Source organism: Brachyhypopomus gauderio, chromosome 21 (assembly GCF_052324685.1).
Source record: "Brachyhypopomus gauderio isolate BG-103 chromosome 21, BGAUD_0.2, whole genome shotgun sequence".
Taxonomy (NCBI): Eukaryota; Metazoa; Chordata; class Actinopteri; order Gymnotiformes; family Hypopomidae; genus Brachyhypopomus; species Brachyhypopomus gauderio.
This window is the reverse complement of record NC_135231.1, coordinates 7,971,530-7,989,417: the sequence shown is the minus strand read 5'-3', so window position 1 is coordinate 7,989,417 and position 17,888 is coordinate 7,971,530. Positions and strand designations below refer to the sequence as shown.

The following is a 17,888-nucleotide window of genomic DNA, read 5'->3' as shown; positions in this document are numbered from 1 at the left end:
GGGGGGGGGGGGGGGGGGGTGTTTGTCGAGTCTTCTTGTACTGCCTTCCATTACTTTATACTACGCTAACACGAAAAACACCCATTCTAAAAGACTACATTGAAATTGCCTTGCTTTACTTTGGAGATTTCTCAGGTTTAGTAGATTTTGTTTAAAATACCCTTTTGTTACGTAGCATTTCTGCTTAGTTAAATGTGTCAGTTTTTGCTTTTTAGTTTCTCTGTTTTGTGTGGGGGGGGGGGGGGTATCTTTTGTAAAAGTGCCATCATTAATACTCTGTATGCTTTACAAATACGCAATGTGTAGGAAAAAGCAAACCCAGGTGAAAACACTTATTAATATCAGACATTTTTAATCGTTACATTTTTAAAGGTAATGCACCCTTCACATACACATTTTTCCACATTTTAAATGATACAAATAAGAATAAATAAATAATTTAAAAACATGGCCAGTTCTTTTGTTTGTAATTTCTTCAATCATTTCCACATTGCCCTTTTATTTACAAAAGTTATCATTTATGGTATAAAAACCCGCACACAATACTTAAATATCAATACCTACAAAATCATCATTTACAGTCGTAGGCGTGTTGGAAGGATCTCTGGAACACGTAGTGGTTCACCTCTATCTTGATGAACAGTTCTGATTTTCCTCTCTAAAACTATCAGGTATTCATGCAGCAGCTGCGTGTCCCAGAAAATGACAGAAAAAAATGAACATGCGACCAACCACATGCCAGGAAATGCGTTAAGGCTCCAAAGCCATTTAGCGTCAAGTGGGCATGATGAACACAACAGGAATGAAAGCAGACCTCTGACCTTGGGCAAAGCCTCGTTAGCACGTTTTATTGACCGGCATCTGCTTATATGTTTCTACCTTATTGCCACCCCTCAAATATGCCTGATATTAAATATAATCTACAAAGGAGTGATGGAAAATGTACACAGATTTAATGTGCTGAATAGTATGTCATCTCTTCCTAACGCAAACCTTTTTAGCTTGCTCTACCGATGCCCCTTTAAAGGCACACAGACGTGAGAGCCCATATGGGCCAGTCTGAATTCACTGAATAATAACTCCCCTTTAAGGATATATTATCTGATTCTCCATTTGAGTTTGCCTTGAAAACAGGTCTTGTTTTGCAACGTTTCACCGAGAGGTTTAATGGAAACTGGCCCTCAATATCCCAAATGTTAAAAAAAAAAAACAACCTTTTCCCTTCCAGACTCACAAGAGCAAAAATAAGACCTTAATGAATCACAAGAATGTCTGTCGTATTCAAGAACCCGACCCTCTGCGATGTTTTTCTTCTTGAAAGTTTTTCAAGAAGGTTGTTGCGTTTGTGATACTGAATTACAGGTTGAGTCAAATTTGAGTGAACTGTCTTGGTGAACTTGAGAGTTGTCAGTGCAGCTAATAGCATTTATGCTCTTTGTTCATCTGTGTGGTCTGGTCTAAATGTGACCTGTAAGAATCTGAGCAGAACAGGCATGATTTTCTTACAGCTGAGCACCAATGTTCAAGTGAGCATAGCTTAGCTTAGCAGGTTAAGAATCTTCATTTTGCTATGGAAACCCGTTATAAACTTTAAATGATTTTTCCCTGTTTGTGTCCTGCATGAATGCAACATTAATACAATATAAATGTACCAGACCAACTGACCCAACCAATTTTCTCCTTCAAATTTCCATTTGTTATAAACTGTGTGAGTAAAACCTGCCTGAGTTCTGCACAGTGTGTTTGGATGATCAGCCTTTACTGCACAATCCGTAACCACAAGAAAGAGAGAATCGCCACAAAGTGAAACAAACACAGTGAATTTCAGAGTCCACTACAGCTGAATTTACACTTACATACAAGGCGTCCCCTTCAACTATATATACACACACGCACACACATTTCCAACGGTACTGTGAAATTAATCTTATTCGGTAAAGACATCAAGTTATATTTGTGAATATGAGAACACGCTAGAAGAAAAATCGAGTCAGGACAGGGACGTCACTGATTGCATCACAGAAACATGAAATACACAGAACACACACTGCTATCTCTACCCAATGAAACTTTAAACCATATAGACTTTATTCACCTACTTCTGAGAGGAAATCCAATCTGCACCCAAGAAAAAATATACTGGAGATTTCATTTTCTCCTAATCACAAAGCTGTAGGGGGGAACATGTGTTCCAAACAGGAGCTGGACCCATAGTGTTTACATATGGGAGAGTGGCGTGAGGCCTGAAATATGTTTCAAACAACTTGATTTATTGGCTGTCAATACTTGCCCAATTTTTAGAAGCAAACATGCTGCAATTACTTTAAATAATAATTAAAAAACACTAGTAGGTATCAACAATTATGCTAGTTGTCTATAATTATTGTATATAAATGATTTGTTGAATGTTTTTGCTTTATATTCTCTCTCTCTCTCTTTCTTTCTCTCTGAAAGACTGTTGGAAAATAAGATGCAAGTTAGACACAAAGAACATTAAAAAACAGCATAAACAGTGTGAACTGGATTTGCTGTCCTTATCAACCTCTTTCCAATAATGATCTTGCTGAATTTCGGATGGAGTAAACTGTAGAAAATTTTTGTTTTTCTCTCTCCCCTCTCCGCCCAGAAAGAAGGATAAAAATTGTGCTTTGTTGCCACAGACAACCATTTCTGCAATCATCAAAGTTAATGAAACGGACGCCTGCACTTTGCCAAGTCATTATTAGCCTGCTGCGCTAACCGCTAACCCCACCCCCACCACCCCCCGCACCCCCCATCAAAGCGGATGCTCCGCTTTGCTAAGCCACTGATTTATACAGCGATTACCTGCTAAGGGGGAAGGCACAGAGGTCAAAGAGCACACTGCCCCAAATGAATAAGGAGATTTGCTCTCATAAGGTTCATTTGAGAACAAAAGCTTGACATCATCCTGTGCAAAAACCGACAGCGAACTCTGAGACAGAGAGGGAGCGTTTGGCATGTACTGAACAGTTAGCCATGAGTTCCACATGTCAGCCAATTCTACACAACATGCGTCTATGAGGAATCCAGAACTGATCTGTTTCTGGCAGCTGGCAAAGTCTCAGACCTGGGAACTTATGCATATTAATGGCCATTTAGATTAGAGAAGTCTTATGAATAATTCATGAAGATGTGTGACCAAAATCAAAATGCATATCAGACACAGTGCAATGGTTTTCAAGGGAAATTAGATGAGGAAATGTGATTGATTCATACAGTAGTGTTGCAGTCTGTCATCTTCAGCCCCCTTATACCCTAAGCATTTTATGTCCTGTTGACTCAGCCACTTAAGAATCTCTCTGATTGCTTTATAATGAATGGATCAAATGCAACTAGGAGACCAGAGGCAGCCAGCATCACCCTAAATCGTCTGGACAGAGTGGGGAGAATCTAGGTCTCGTTTCTGCCAGAAATGCCTTTAGCCTCAACAAACCCTCATTCCCCCCGACTGTCTCTTTCCACTAGGATTTTACGTGCTCTGTATTTCTTCCTTTCTGTCTCGATTCCTCGTTCGCTCCCCTCTCTCACACCATCCCTTCCAGAGCTCCTGTTATTTCCTCGGAAGGAAGGCAGCCAGTCGCTGCTTCTTTATGGGCAGGATGTGTATCTCCTGGGAGCTGACTTTTTTTAATTTGATGCCTCTGTTTTTGGGGATTTTCTTAAGCGTGTCACTGGGGTCTCCCTGTTGTTCTCCTTGGGGTCTGGGCAGAGCTGAATAGCCCCCTTGACTGGCATCACACTTGATTGAGAAGTTTTTTGTAGAAACACCCGACAGACCTTTGAGTTTGCCACAGAAGATGGCAGGCATGGCGTCCTTCACAGACACGATGACCTTGGCGGTTTGCGAGGTGCTGACAATCTCAATGTTCCCACTGCCTCCAAGAGCAGCGTCATGGACCGAACCGACAGAACCACTGCCCCCACTGTCCATCACCCATTTGTGCTGTCTGCTAAATTCCAGAGATGCCAGACCACTCAGGAGCTTAGAGTCCAGTTTGGGGGTACAGTCTACTGGGCGCAGGACCCCCAGAGCCAAAGCTCCACTACTGACATCTTCTCCAGCAATACGAACCCTTTCTCGCTCAGGAAGTGGCGACCCATAGACACTACATGACTGTATGCATGTCTTTCTCTCGCTGGGCACGGATAGGTCGAGGGCGCTGTCTTGCTGGAAGTGGATCTCCTGTGGTCTTGCACTGTGAAGCTGCGGTTGAGGTTGTGGGGTCTTGAGGGACAAGTCTAGCACTTCCCCATCAGTCACCACCAGTGATGAAGGAGAGGGAAGAGGTGGCTGAGAGACTGCTATGTCCTTGCTGGGCATCACGGGAGGGGAGATGTCGTGAGTGGAAGTCTGAGTGCCCTTACTCGAAGAGAAAGTGTGCTTAGGGGGCACCGGGTCAATCTTGGCGTCTTTGCACGTTGAGATTGGGACTGGGATGGGAATTGGGATTGGGAGAGGCACGGGAAGAGGGATGACGACCGGATAAGGTACTAGCAGGGTGGCTGGGGGCACCAGGGGAGCGAGTGGAGAACTGTAGGTGTGTGCAAGCGGAGAGGAGGGGAGGAAGGGGGACGGAAAGGGATCTGCCTGTGGCGAGCTTCCTGCATGACAACCGGGGGGAGTGTTGGCCTGACCTGGAAAAAGGTCCTGCAAGATGGCAGCAAAATTTGGATTCTGAAGGAGGGTCAGGAGACCGGCGTCCAGTACCGGGCCCGCACCTTTCTGGTCCAAGGCAGTGGGAGGCCCAAGAGCGAGCGTAGGGTTCTGGCAGAGCATGTTGTTCTGCACAGACAGGGCGGGGCAGGCGACAGCCTGCTGGAGCAGCTGGGGACTCAGATGCTGCAACACCTGCTGTTCCAGGACCAGTGGAAGGGAGAGGGGACCCTGGCTCGTCATGAGGTACGGGGTTGTCCCAGTCTGTCCCACCTGAGGGGCGGCCGTACCTGCCAAGATCGGAAGCACGACGGGACTCTCCCCCAAGCAGATAGGCTGAAGGACTGTGGTTGCCACCTTAAGGGCGACCCCTCCAGGGGATTCTGCTGTCGGGGCCACAACAGGGGTGGTCTGAATGGTCAACAGAGGGGAGAGAGACCTCTTAGTGATGGCGGGAGAACCGATGCTCCATGTCTCATTTGGGATGATTGGACCGGCCTCGTTTTCGAGCTTACCGACACCTCCGTCACCTCCGCTGGCTGTGCTGTTGCAGACCTCCTGAGGGTTCGCCATGTCTACTGATAGTGAGTCTTTGTAGGGGTCCTCCATCACCTCTTTCTTATACGAGCTTGTCTCCGGTGCTGTGGGCATAAGTCTTCATGCCTGTTTTTCTTATTTCAGCAAAGATTTTAGGGACCAACCCTGTAAAATCAAGGGGCATAACAACAGCATTAGTGTCTAGCAGTATTATTTACTGTATATGCTTTAGTTTAAGTGAGCTAGCATGATTTGAGAGAATAAATGTTTTAATACCAAATATCCCTACAAATATTTCAGCAATAAAAAATGTTCCAGAGCTTACTATACGTAACTAAGGACAGATACTTTGCCCAAACCTGTGTGTCTGTGACAAAAAGCCGTGAAAGTGTGATAATGTCATAGTATAAAGTGGAATTGTGACCACAGACGTAGCACCAGAGAAGCTAAAGCATCAAGGAAGAGTCTAAACAGATCAGGAATGTCTCGGTGAATGGCTTCAATTGCCTGGGAAGGAGCAGAGAGGGAGGAATTTGATGAAATTAACTTGAACCGAGCCTCAGTTTATTTGTTTATGAGCCAGCCCTAGTGTGGAATTTATTACACTAAATGCTGGCAGCACTCAGAACCAAACCCCCTTTTGGCAGGCGTGGAGGGGGGGGGTGTCTAAGAGGGGGAGGGGGATGATAGAAACACAGAGAATGAGAGAGAAGAAAAGGAGTGAAATAAAGAACGCAAGGTTACAGGCAGTGAGCAAGACAAGACACAAGGTGCAAGACAGTGAACAGTCTTCATATAGAGTGTGTCAAATTGCTGGTGCATTATAAATCTAGAAATAATTCTTTATCTTCTGTGCAAAGGTTTAATTGCAAGCTACAAGACTAATACTTATTATCTAGTTCAATAAGACCTATTCCGAAAATGCACAATGCCCGCTCATACTGGCTGTATTTCAAGCACACCCAAAACAAGAGCGAGCAATTTACAGCTCTCCACATTCATTCAATTACCACATGCAGATATAGAAGCTCTTCGCATGTGATAAGAAAACAGGCTCTTAAAAGTGTGCTATTGTCTACCCACTAATTGTAAACAGGCCAGTCCTCCAGCTGGACGAGGACGGCTGATGTCCCACGGTGTCTCTCAGGGCCACCTGCGTGTTAGAAGGGCACGCTAACCCGCATGCTAAAGACAACAACGATAAGGGAACACGCTCAACAGGCCTGTTCCCAACCTCGCACCAGTACAGACGGCTTCTCACTCTTCTAACGCTTCTCCATTACTACATTACTACCTACTGACCTCGCACCAGTACAGACGGCTTCTCACTCTTCTAACGCTTCTCCATTACTACATTACTACCTACTGACCTCGCACCAGTACAGACGGCTTCTCACTCTGCTAACGCTTCTCCATTACTACATTACTACCTACTGACCTCGCACCAGTACAGACGGCTTCTCACTCTTCTAACGCTTCTCCATTACTACATTACTACCTACTGACCTCGCACCAGTACAGACGGCTTCTCACTCTGCTAACGCTTCTCCATTACTACATTACTACCTACTGACCTCGCACCAGTACAGACGGCTTCTCACTCTTCTAACGCTTCTCCATTACTACATTACTACCTACTGACCTCGCACCAGTACAGACGGCTTCTCACTCTGCTAACACTCTGCTAAGATGTCACTCTGCTTCCCATTACCATTACCTTACATTCCTGCATGTGTTGTTTTAATCCTTGTCTATGTTATACTTTTCCTGCAATGCTACAATTGTAATGTAGCCATGCCCCTCCCTCTCTCTCTCCATCAGACTGCTTGGCCGCTTAACCCCTCAGTTGATGAGGTCATGCTCAGGGCAGTAGCTGCTTAATAAAGAAACATTTCATTACAGCAGCCGCGTCTCCACTGCTGAAGTGTAGCCTTGGAGTGAAATTCAGAGGTTTGATGAGTGCTTCAGTGTAGTGGACATTTTTGACCGAGCTCCAGAGAATGGAACGTATAGTGGAAGCAACAAAGAAAACATGAGGTTCCTATATAAAGCACGCCTGGCGCAAAGACCCTGGCCATATATCTACTGGGATCTTTCTGTGTTCAGATTAGATGTGTGAACTGCATTAGTTGGGTTATTTAAAAGTACATTTATACATTTCTAAGATTTAAACGTCATTAACATTTTCCAATAATAAATAAAATTTATTTCAAGACAATTCCTGTGAGTATGAGAGGCACTAAAAGTGTAATATTCTCACACCAATAATAGTGTTAAAAAATATTCCTTCATGCCCCACACTGCCCGATGTTATTTTTTCTTTTCTTCTACTTCTCAAATTGCCCCCTCAACCCTACCTTTGATCTACTGTCAGTCTCGTTTCTTGGTCCGTCCTTGCTAAAAATCACAAGACATCACCAGTTGTGCACCCTGAACTGTGCCGCTGTTTTAAGACTCTGTAAAACAAACACATGCTTCAGATGCTATACTCAGCTCGTGAATCTGACTTTATGGGTGTTTAATCTGCAAGACGTGTTGCCAAAAATCCCAGGATATAAATCCTGAACAAAGGAAAAAAATGTCCATAAATTACAATTCATAGTTGGAAAAGCAACAATATGTATCGCCAGCCTTTTGAATGATTTATTCCACAAGATACTATATTCCAGCTGGTCTCTCTGTAGTTAAATCATAATGGTGTGGTAGATTCCTTTAATATGACAGAATGTTGCTGCCATGCAAATAATTTACCTTCATCGTGTTGCAGTTAAACGTTCTCATACAAGTTCCACACAGTTCAGCTCAGGCTCAACCATTAGTTTACTAATCAATTACAACATGGTTACATCTAATCAAACATCTTAAACTTTTTTTACTTTAACACTTAACTTTCTCCTATAGTCATTTGTGATAGATCCCAGAATACAAGAGTTTAGGTGACGTTTCCATAATATTCGGTATTATGCAAAATCGTCATTAAATGCATGTCGGAAGAACAAATTGAAAATTTCCAATTTATCAGTGTTGTTCCAAATCCTGTTCTGTCAAACAATGCTAATTGACGCCCAGACCTGGCAATCCCCCTACAAAATGGAACAGATGTAACAATTTAGTAACAATTTTCTATTCCATCCACAGGCACTGTTGTCATGCCAACAGCAGGCTAATAAATCCATCTTTGGTGTTGTGTGTTGGGCAGCCATTTTGTGCCCCCCACTGCTTCTGTGATGGAGAGGAGAGCAGAACCAGTGTGAAAGCTCAATTATGAGCCTCTACTCCCAAACATCCCACTAGTACTGTTACACATTACCCACACATCCCACTAGTACTGTTACACATTACCCACACATCCCTCTAGTACTGTTACACATTACCCACACATCCCACTAGTACTGTTACACATTACCCACACATCCCACTAGTACTGTTACACATTACCCACACATCCCACTAGTACTGTTACACATTACCCACACATCCCACTAGTACTGTTACACATTACCCACACATCCCACTAGTACTGTTACACATTACCCACACATCCCACTAGTACTGTTACACATTACCCACACATCCCTCTAGTACTGTTACACATTACACACACAACCCACTAGTACTGTTACACATTACACACACAACCAACTAGTACTGTTACACATTAAACACACAGCCAACTAGTACTGTTACACATTACCCACACATCCCTCTAGTACTGTTACACATTACACACACAACCCACTAGTACTGTTACACATTACACACACAACCAACTAGTACTGTTACACATTACCCACACATCCATCTAGTACAGTTACACATTACACCCACAACCCACTAGTACTGTTACACATTACCCAGACAACCCACTAGTACTGTTACGCATTACATACACAACCCACTAGTCCTGTTACACATTACACACACAACCCACTAGTAGTTACATTACACACACAACCCACTAGTAGTTGCATATTACCCACAAATTCCTCTAGTACTGTTACACATTACCCACACAACCCACTAGTACTGTTACACATAACACATACATCACTCTAGTACTGTTACACTATATTCACACATCCCACTAGTACTGTTACACATTACACACAACAGTCTAGACATTACAACATGGTGGCTTGGTGGTTAGTAGGTTTGCCTCTCAACACTGGGGTCTTGGGTTCAAGTCTCTATCTGAGTGGAGTTTCCATGTTCTCCCCGTGTCTGCGTGGGTTTCCTCCAGGGTCTCTGGTTTCCTCCCACAGTCCAAAAACATGGAGTTTAGGTAAATTGGCAGTCCCTGACAAATTCTCCCTGAATGTGTGTGTGATTGTATGCCCAGTGGTGGATGGTGCTCTACCACTAGGGTCTGTCCTCTCTCCCCTTCCTGCACCCCATTCAGTGTGGATCCCGGTAGAGAGTACGCTGTGCACAATTGGCTGCCGCTTCTTGCTGGTGTGCGATTGGTCGTGTAAGACCAATTATAAAGCGACCTTGGGTATCTTAAAAGGAGCTATATAAATTGAACATTAATTCATAGTATTATTCATACACATAACCCTCTAGTACGGTTACCCACAAATCCCTCTAGTACTGTTAAATACTACATACACAACCCAATAGTACTCATAAACACTACACACACAAGTATTACTATACTGTACATAAACAACCCACTAATATCGTTTCGACATACACAACCCTTTACTGCTGCTGCATATTGCAAACACACCTTACTCTTACTCTTCAGATACAGTCCTTCAGTATCTGTAAACAGGGGCAATGTCATTCCATTTCAGCCATATATATGATTTGTGAACAGCCGGACTTCGGGACAGCAAACGTTTAATTATTGGTGAAGCAGTTTATCACCACTATGGCAGGGATGTTGCTGCATTGATTAATGAAGACACCATGGAATGCCCATGACAAATTTACTAACATGCAAGCTACAAATCTTTTCTGCTCACCAACCACTGTGATAGAAACACCTACGTCTACAGTCCCTTGTGCTGCACTGCACACACTGTCCCAGCCAACCCTCCAGGGCTTTACCAGCTGGTCAGCCGCTGAGCGCAGAGGGCTGTTTCTGGCCACATGTGTTTGGGTTGTGGCTGACCCTCCACCCAGCAGGGGGCGTCGACGTGCGATGAAACAAACCGCAGCAGTAATACCCGATGCAGTAACACCGGCATGGTGCATCTGCGCCAGCTCGACGTTCCACAGCCACCTCGGTACTGCGGGACCACTCAGGACCGGCTGCCGTGTTGGTCACGTATGGTCAACAGTAGTACTGGGGTAATAAACTAATAAACTAGCCTGTAATAAAGGTTAAAGGCTCGCAGATGAATCATGGGGACTGTAACCGTGCACTTATGAAATGCACTGTAAAACAGGAGTACTTAATAAACTCACAAGAATGTGTAGGTACAAGATATGTGTAATAAAATGGACGGAGCCGCCCTTTCTGACACCCCTGACAACCACACTTGACATGACGCTGCTACCCAAGATCCTGATTTCTGCTTAAATCCAGACTCTTCTTAATGATGTACGTATTCATAGGCAGACACGCATCCGACCCTGTTCACTCACACAGGATCTTTGTGCTTGTACTGTCTTTGTGTAACCTGTCTCAGTGTATTTATTTATAGAGCCAACAGAGACATGTGGAATACAGTGACTGTGAGACAGCTTCACAAGATACCATCACAAAACATGTAAAGCCCTTAAAGTATTAGACATGTACTTCTATGAATTCATACTCTTATTGCTTCTGAATAATAACTAGGAATTGATTAAGTAAAAAAAATCCATAGTGTACATGCATCACAAGTTTGTCCTGCACTACACATACAAATATATTAATTACATGGCCAGTTATTAATTAATCAATTATGGCAGGACATGGAGTGACATGACGATTAGAAAATGTTTCTGTCAGAGTTAAAACTGAAGTTGAATTAGCAGTCAATTGGTAATTTAGAAACCGGAACACAGAATATCAGACATAAACGCACCTTTGTGTGCACAGAGAGAGATAGAGCGAGAGAGAGGTTGAGGTTGAGATTACCTCATACCAGTGTAATTGGTAACTGGTTGACTTCAATAAGTTAATAATTACACAGTAGCTAGACTAAGGACTTACTCAGGGGTCAGTAGGCCCACCTTCGAGCGTCTGTGTCAGCTGACTGGACATCAGCACACCTGGCCTTTGTGCTGTCCACTGAGGTGGTGCAAAAAACATGGCAGCACTGCTGACTCCACGCCCTCATCACGACCGTGTGAGAAAAACATTTAAACTATTATGATTACTCATGAGGGAGGGCTCAGAGATGCAAAGTGAGAGATGCAAAATTCTATCACGCAATCTGACACAGGCCAGACCTTGCTTAGTACAAAACGTCTAACTGCCAGTATCATCCCACAGCTGGATTATCTCACCCTTCATTGGCTCATAACTATCCAAGAGGACCTTCTAGCAGCCCTAAAGAACAAACATTTGAAAGCTTAGGCGGACCGAGATAAAGCCAATGATCAACACGATCGAAAATGACAAATTCGTCTTGAAGCCAAAATAGTGCCATATTGAAACAGCAATCTACTGGTGTTTCCTAAAACCCAATTAAAGATTGGAGAGGGTGCTTTGAGCCACTATGACCCAAAGCTCTGGAACTCTCTTCCTGAAGAGATCAGAGACATGTCATCCCTAAACAGCTTCAAGAAGAGTTTCAAAACCTTCCTGTTTAGAGCTGCATTTAATTCTTCGATGGAACTTCGATGGTTAATTATTTTGTTACTTTATCACATTATTTTGTTAAACTACAGTTTATGTATGTTCTAATTAGTTTAATAGTTTTGCCATCTTATTATTTTACTACATTATTGTCGTATTATTTTAATAATTGTCATTTTATTACCTTGTTTTATTATGTTTGTTTTCTTTTTATTTTTTATTTCTTCTGTGAAGCACTTTGACTTGCATGTAAGGTGCTATACAAATAAAGATTATTATTATTATTAATATTATCAATATTATATTGGTATGATCAACAATTAATAGTTTTTAATCGTGTTTGTGCTAATGTATTAAAATACAATTTTATTGGAAGATTAATCGTCCCATCCTACTATCCTCGTGTCGTGAGCACTTATTGACATATACTACAAGGTCATTGGATTAATAGCGGAATAATTTTGCGTTTGTTTGAAACTCTGAGAAGAGAAAGCTGCTTTTGTGGTCACCGTTGACACTCCCTAAGTAGCTATTCTGTCCCAACCACTCCATGATAGAAACACGTTTGGTAAAACAAAGGCTTTATTTTTACTATGTGTGATCAGTTAGCTTCAGTTTAAATGTATATTACCTAATCGTTATTCGTCTTGACTGGTCTTTGTTAGCAATATCTCCTTGGTTAGCTAACATTAGCTAGTTAATTTAGCATAACAGGTACTACCCAATAACATAATCTATGCTATCCTATAACATCATCTATTCTACCCTATAACATAATCTATGCTACCCATCGAGCTGTCCTACCTAGGGCTACTGTGCATGCTACTTTCACATCAGTGTTTAGTGTAGCCCATAATTGTGTGCTGCCAGCTGTTTTTTCTCTTGGATTAACAGTGAATATTGCCCATTTATCGTATTTATCTTACAAATATTTTTGTAAATATCCTAGGAAAGACCTCGTAAATATTACTATATTATGTGTTTCTAACACGTGGAGGTTCTAAATGTCTGCTGGTGAGTTTGTTTTACCCTTGCCAATAAATAATCGTTCTCGATTTTATCCATGTTTTTTCCGTCCTACACTAACTGGTTTTAGTTGATTGACCTTGAAACGAGCACTTCTTAAAGCTTAAGGTTCATTCTGTTTGGCTATTTTACATTTCTAAAGCAATTTTCTTAAATACAAGTAAATAACCATGTAATGCTAATGACATTTGCACTGTCACATTAATCACAGTGGGTTTCTAAGACATTCCTTAAGCACAGCGTTCCAGTAATCAGTACATGACTTAATTAACTCATTGCTGAAAGCACGTTCTGATAAGCTAATATAGCCTATAAAATGATCGTACCTACAGTATTAATGCTAGAAGCATGTTCTGCTGTGGTAGTACATTTTGACACGATAGCATGAATAGATAGATTTGTCTATTATTTTGCGCTACGGGTGTGCACTGACACTGACGTGAAATTAGCATGCGCAGTAGCCCTAGGTAGGACAGCTCAATGGGTAGCACAGATTTTCAGAACACCTGGACAAGCTTTCAACATGATTTTAACTTTGAGCTATTAGCTTTGAGTAGTGTGCTTGCCACATACGCACAAACAAAATAACGGTTATTAAAGAAAATGACATATTTAGGACGTGGATAAAAGGCCTGCAATTGTCTGTGAATTATAAATAACAGATTACGGTTAGTCTACAAACAAATTATCTAAAAATGATCTAGGTAGTCAGTTAACTAGCCATTTATAACGTTACGCTAGATCAGTTGAAATTTTATTAATCAATTTAAAAACTGTTACATATGCTGCATAGTTAGCAACTGAACAGTTTACTTTTCAGGTCTATAAATTAGCAAAGCCACTTTGCTTGGCCCTAGTTTTCATTGGATAGTGTGCTATTGTCCTTTATTAGATATCAGTAGATACAGCTGAACGTCATTTGCTTCCAGGGATTCCCTTTATGACATCACCACTTTCGGCGCATTCTGCATGTCTAGATTGTGCCTGAGGCTGTCATCTCCAACACACCCACACCCACATCTAATAGCATGCATCAGCTCAGAGCTCATCCGCTACACTCCAGAAACCGGCAGCAGCACAGCAAGGACGAACCCACAGCAACATTGCACATGCAGGGATCTTATCTGGCCAGTGAATAGCCCATTTGTGTGGAGCTCAAGGCCTCTGTAGTGGATCTGTGCACAGCTCGGCAAAGCAAAGCCTGAGTGTGCCAGGCCTGTCCCTGAGATAAAGAGAGGGGGCTCAGTCAGGCAAACCGATCAGGAAAAAGCACATACACTTACAGTATTATGGTCTTCAATTAACATACTTAAGAGAGAAACCACTGGACTGAAACAGAGATGGATGGTGTGAGTAGGTCAGGAATGGGCTGATTTTTGCAACAATGACAAAAGACTGGCACTGTGGCATCTAAACATGTTTGACTGAAGGCAGAAACGGCCCCATCACCAAATACCCACAGGCACGTATAGAAGCACACACACGGTTAATGATTACAGCGACAGCACGATTAGAGCAACGAAACAGAGGTTGCAGTGTTTCAGAGCCTCCATGAAATATGCATCATTTTGGAGCCATCACTCTCCCTACCCGGAATGCTAACAAGCAGCTACCTCCCTCCCGTCTTGCTGACCTCATGGGATCAGAGTGACCTCTCCGCTCCTCCCAGGGTAGTACCCCATCACACCCGCTTCTAGTACAACTCTTCATCGGTAGACTAGGAGAAAGGGTCCCCTACCCTGATCCTTACCTCAACCCTCGCACAACAAAACCCAGAACAGCTCTCTAATCAGCAGCTGAACACCGAACACATCATTGACGAGACCTGTGATAGCATCGCCAGATGCTATAAATAAGCTCCAATAAGCTCCAAAACAGGGAGGCTTTAATTAAATATGAGGTCATGTGATCTGGGCCACAGCAGACAGACAATCCCCACACATCCGTTATCGTTAGCACTAAATGCTCCTCCAGTACTGAAACTGTACCCTGCTGTTATGACAACAGGGTCAAAGTGCAGCAGTGACAGTGAGATTAATACAATGGAATTGATCCTGAGTTAAAACAATGGTGATGTAATAAATCAATAAACATATACACATTGAAAATAAAATGAAAAATCGGTCAAGAAATTAAAACACATACATGTATAGGTACACAAACAAATAAAGACAACGATATGTTAGGCCTGACAATGCTGTGTTTTTAAAGGGCAGAAAAGCATGTTTGCGTAATGTTGGACAGAATCCTGAAAAAGACATCGATTTATTCTTTATCCCGATCTTGATCGTTATTATTTCAAAATGCATCCACTTTAACTTTATCTGGTTCAGTGGTTTCCATCTGGCACCCCAACACCACAATCATCACTTATCAAGCCTTTTTCCGTACTTACTAACATTTTTGTGACATCAACAGTTCCAGAATAATGTTTTGTGTCCACTGTCCGCAAAAACCAAAGCAAGCAAATGTAAACCATCTCATAAGTTCCAGAAACGCATGTGGCTACGTTAGCAAACACCGAAAGGCAGAACTACACCAGCATCACACGCGGGCTCATCTGTGGGACTGCACCCAGGCCGCTGGGTGATGGATAACCCCGGCATGGCACTGGCGCCCCCGTAACGCTGCGGTGTCCTAGCTGAGAAGACCAGTCCGCATCCCAGTCCCTCCATGGTAATAGCTTCCACATTTCACTCCTCCTTTCTCAAGTGGGTTGTGCCGACCAATGTCAAAATAACATAACCGAAGCCGCAGTGCTTAACAGCAGAGCTGGGTCTGTAGAACAGTGCCGGTCTTGGGTGCTTGTTTTGGTTCAGGATCTGTTGGTGATGAAGCTTTGAGCAGCGCAGCTTGTATCCGGCCCGTTTTGGCCACACAAGCCATCAATCAAACAGAGCGCCTTGCCAGCCACCAGAATTACTGTACACTGTTTGTTTGGAACGTCTTTAGATTTCTTTCACTCCGTCAACCGCCCCCCCCCCCCTCCTTTCATGACAGTCCCTTCTAAAACACACAGTTCCCTGCTCTGAATTTACCAACAATAAATCACGTGCATGAAAATGTCAGTATGGCAGAAGCTTTCATGTGCCTGCGTCAGTGTTGAACTGTACGCTAGCAAAACCCTTTGCAGTGCGTCAGCAGCCCTGAAACTAAGAAACATTTATTCATTTAGTATTTTTAGTTTTGTTGTTTTTTAACCATACGTATGAAATACTAGATCAGAGAAGATAGTACGCTTTAGTTTATTCTATGTTTTTGATAATAAAAGAAATCTCATTACATCTCATCTTGTTTGTCAGAGAAAACAGTAAAGTCTTGTTTAGACTTGTTACAATTTTTTTAATTTACAGTCTAGTATGGAGAAGCAGGAAGCTCCTGTGTTAGATAGTGACAATATGATCTGCTGTTATAGACCCAAACGTAAGTCATGTCCACATTAATATACTATATTTCAGGTATCTACAAATCTTTTTCTTCAATTAGTCCATTAACCCCCTCCCCACCTTGTAGTCCAGTCCTGGAGACGTACAGTAATGTAATTCTCAGTTGGAAAGACACTCGAAAGGCTTCTCTGAACACCGTTATTTTATTGAAATGCAGATGAAGGGATCTGCTGTATCTTCCTACCACTTTCTCTCAAGGCCTAATGCTGGCATTGAGCTGATAAGAATCACTGTTTCTCAAGGGAAACGTTATCATGTCGTTCCAGTGAACTGAACATATTACTGGACCTAAACACTTGTCTTTACAAGAATATAAAGAGTCTCTCTATTTTTTCATCTATCCAGGACAGCAGTCACTAGTTTTTGTAGTATTGATCAAATGGAGGAATATCACATTAAAGTTTTCGTGAGCCTTTTGTTACGCCTCGCTCAATACAGCGTTTTGTCTGCTGCATATTTAAACAAAAGTGGTTGATATATACCAGACACCATGGACAGATCTAAACAGTTGAGCCACTGGAAAGCCATCTTTAACCATCTACTTTTAACACTGATTTTACAATCACACTAAACATGACACCAGTGTCCTCTTGGAGGGTATAAAACCATCACGGTTATGTGAACTTGGCATATTGTTTCTGTGTAACAGTCGCGCATTGAAATATAATAACACTGGTACAGACGCGCTGTTTTCTTTTGCTGTTTTCTCTGATTACAAATCTTCATTTATAAAATAACGGTCTGTATTTTTACTCCAAGAAGTCATTTGTGTTAATAGTGACACAATTATCCTGTCTCTTTAAGATACTTCCTACTCCCTTTAAATCCACGAGGACTAACGCACCTGTGTGGCCAATAGCCTCTATAGGGTTATTGCGCACAAAATAGATAATCGATATGTTTGATTAAGCTGTTAATTTCGTTCTAGCTATAAATTAAAGTGTGCAACTCACAAATTAAACAGTAGATTGGACTGCTGACTAATTAAACTAAATTACCAATGAAAAAAAGCATGTCATGTTTGTGCTCCTAGCCGAATTACTGATGAGCAAATACTACGACTCTGCAATCAAAACCAAACTAAATTGTCCTAAATCATAAATATATCAGGCAGGTTGCAAATATAAGAAAGCAGGCATTACCTATGTTAAGTCCTCCAGAAAAAAAGGGGGTATTGTCGAGACCCGGGGTGTCCTTAATAAAGCATTATTTCTGGATTTTCCGTCTCAGAAATCGCTCGGTCACTATAAATGTCCTCCCTCCCGTTAGACCGGACTACGCAGTGCTCACAACGCGCAGGAACCGTCGACTCGGTGTGGACTACGTGAACATAGCCGGTGTCTGGTCGTGAGAGTGGCGCTTTTATGTCGCCGTGGTCCCCCTTTCGCTAAAGAGCTGACGGACGCGCTTCCATTTCTCCCCCGAGAAGAAAGATGCAGCCTTGTGACAGCGGAGCTGCGCGCGCAGCACT

The 17,888-nt window shown here is 42.5% G+C and overlaps 1 protein-coding gene across 2 annotated transcripts; it reads right to left on the bottom strand.

Annotated features, from left to right (window-relative positions):
- Window positions 1-245: 245 nt before the first annotated feature.
- On the bottom strand, window positions 246-17,888 carry rai2 (retinoic acid induced 2). Of its 2 annotated transcripts, none has more exons than XM_076984089.1 (2): window positions 17,560-17,888; window positions 246-5,377 (listed from the first exon to the last, which is right to left on the bottom strand). In XM_076984089.1, the coding sequence occupies exon 2, from the start codon at window positions 5,324-5,326 to the stop codon at window positions 3,572-3,574; it is 1,755 nt and encodes a 584-aa protein (XP_076840204.1). In that variant the 5' UTR covers window positions 5,327-5,377; window positions 17,560-17,888; the 3' UTR covers window positions 246-3,571. The 2 variants fall into 2 exon arrangements, with proteins under 2 accessions (XP_076840204.1, XP_076840205.1); XM_076984090.1 differs by lacking the exon at window positions 17,560-17,888 and adding an exon at window positions 7,570-7,740.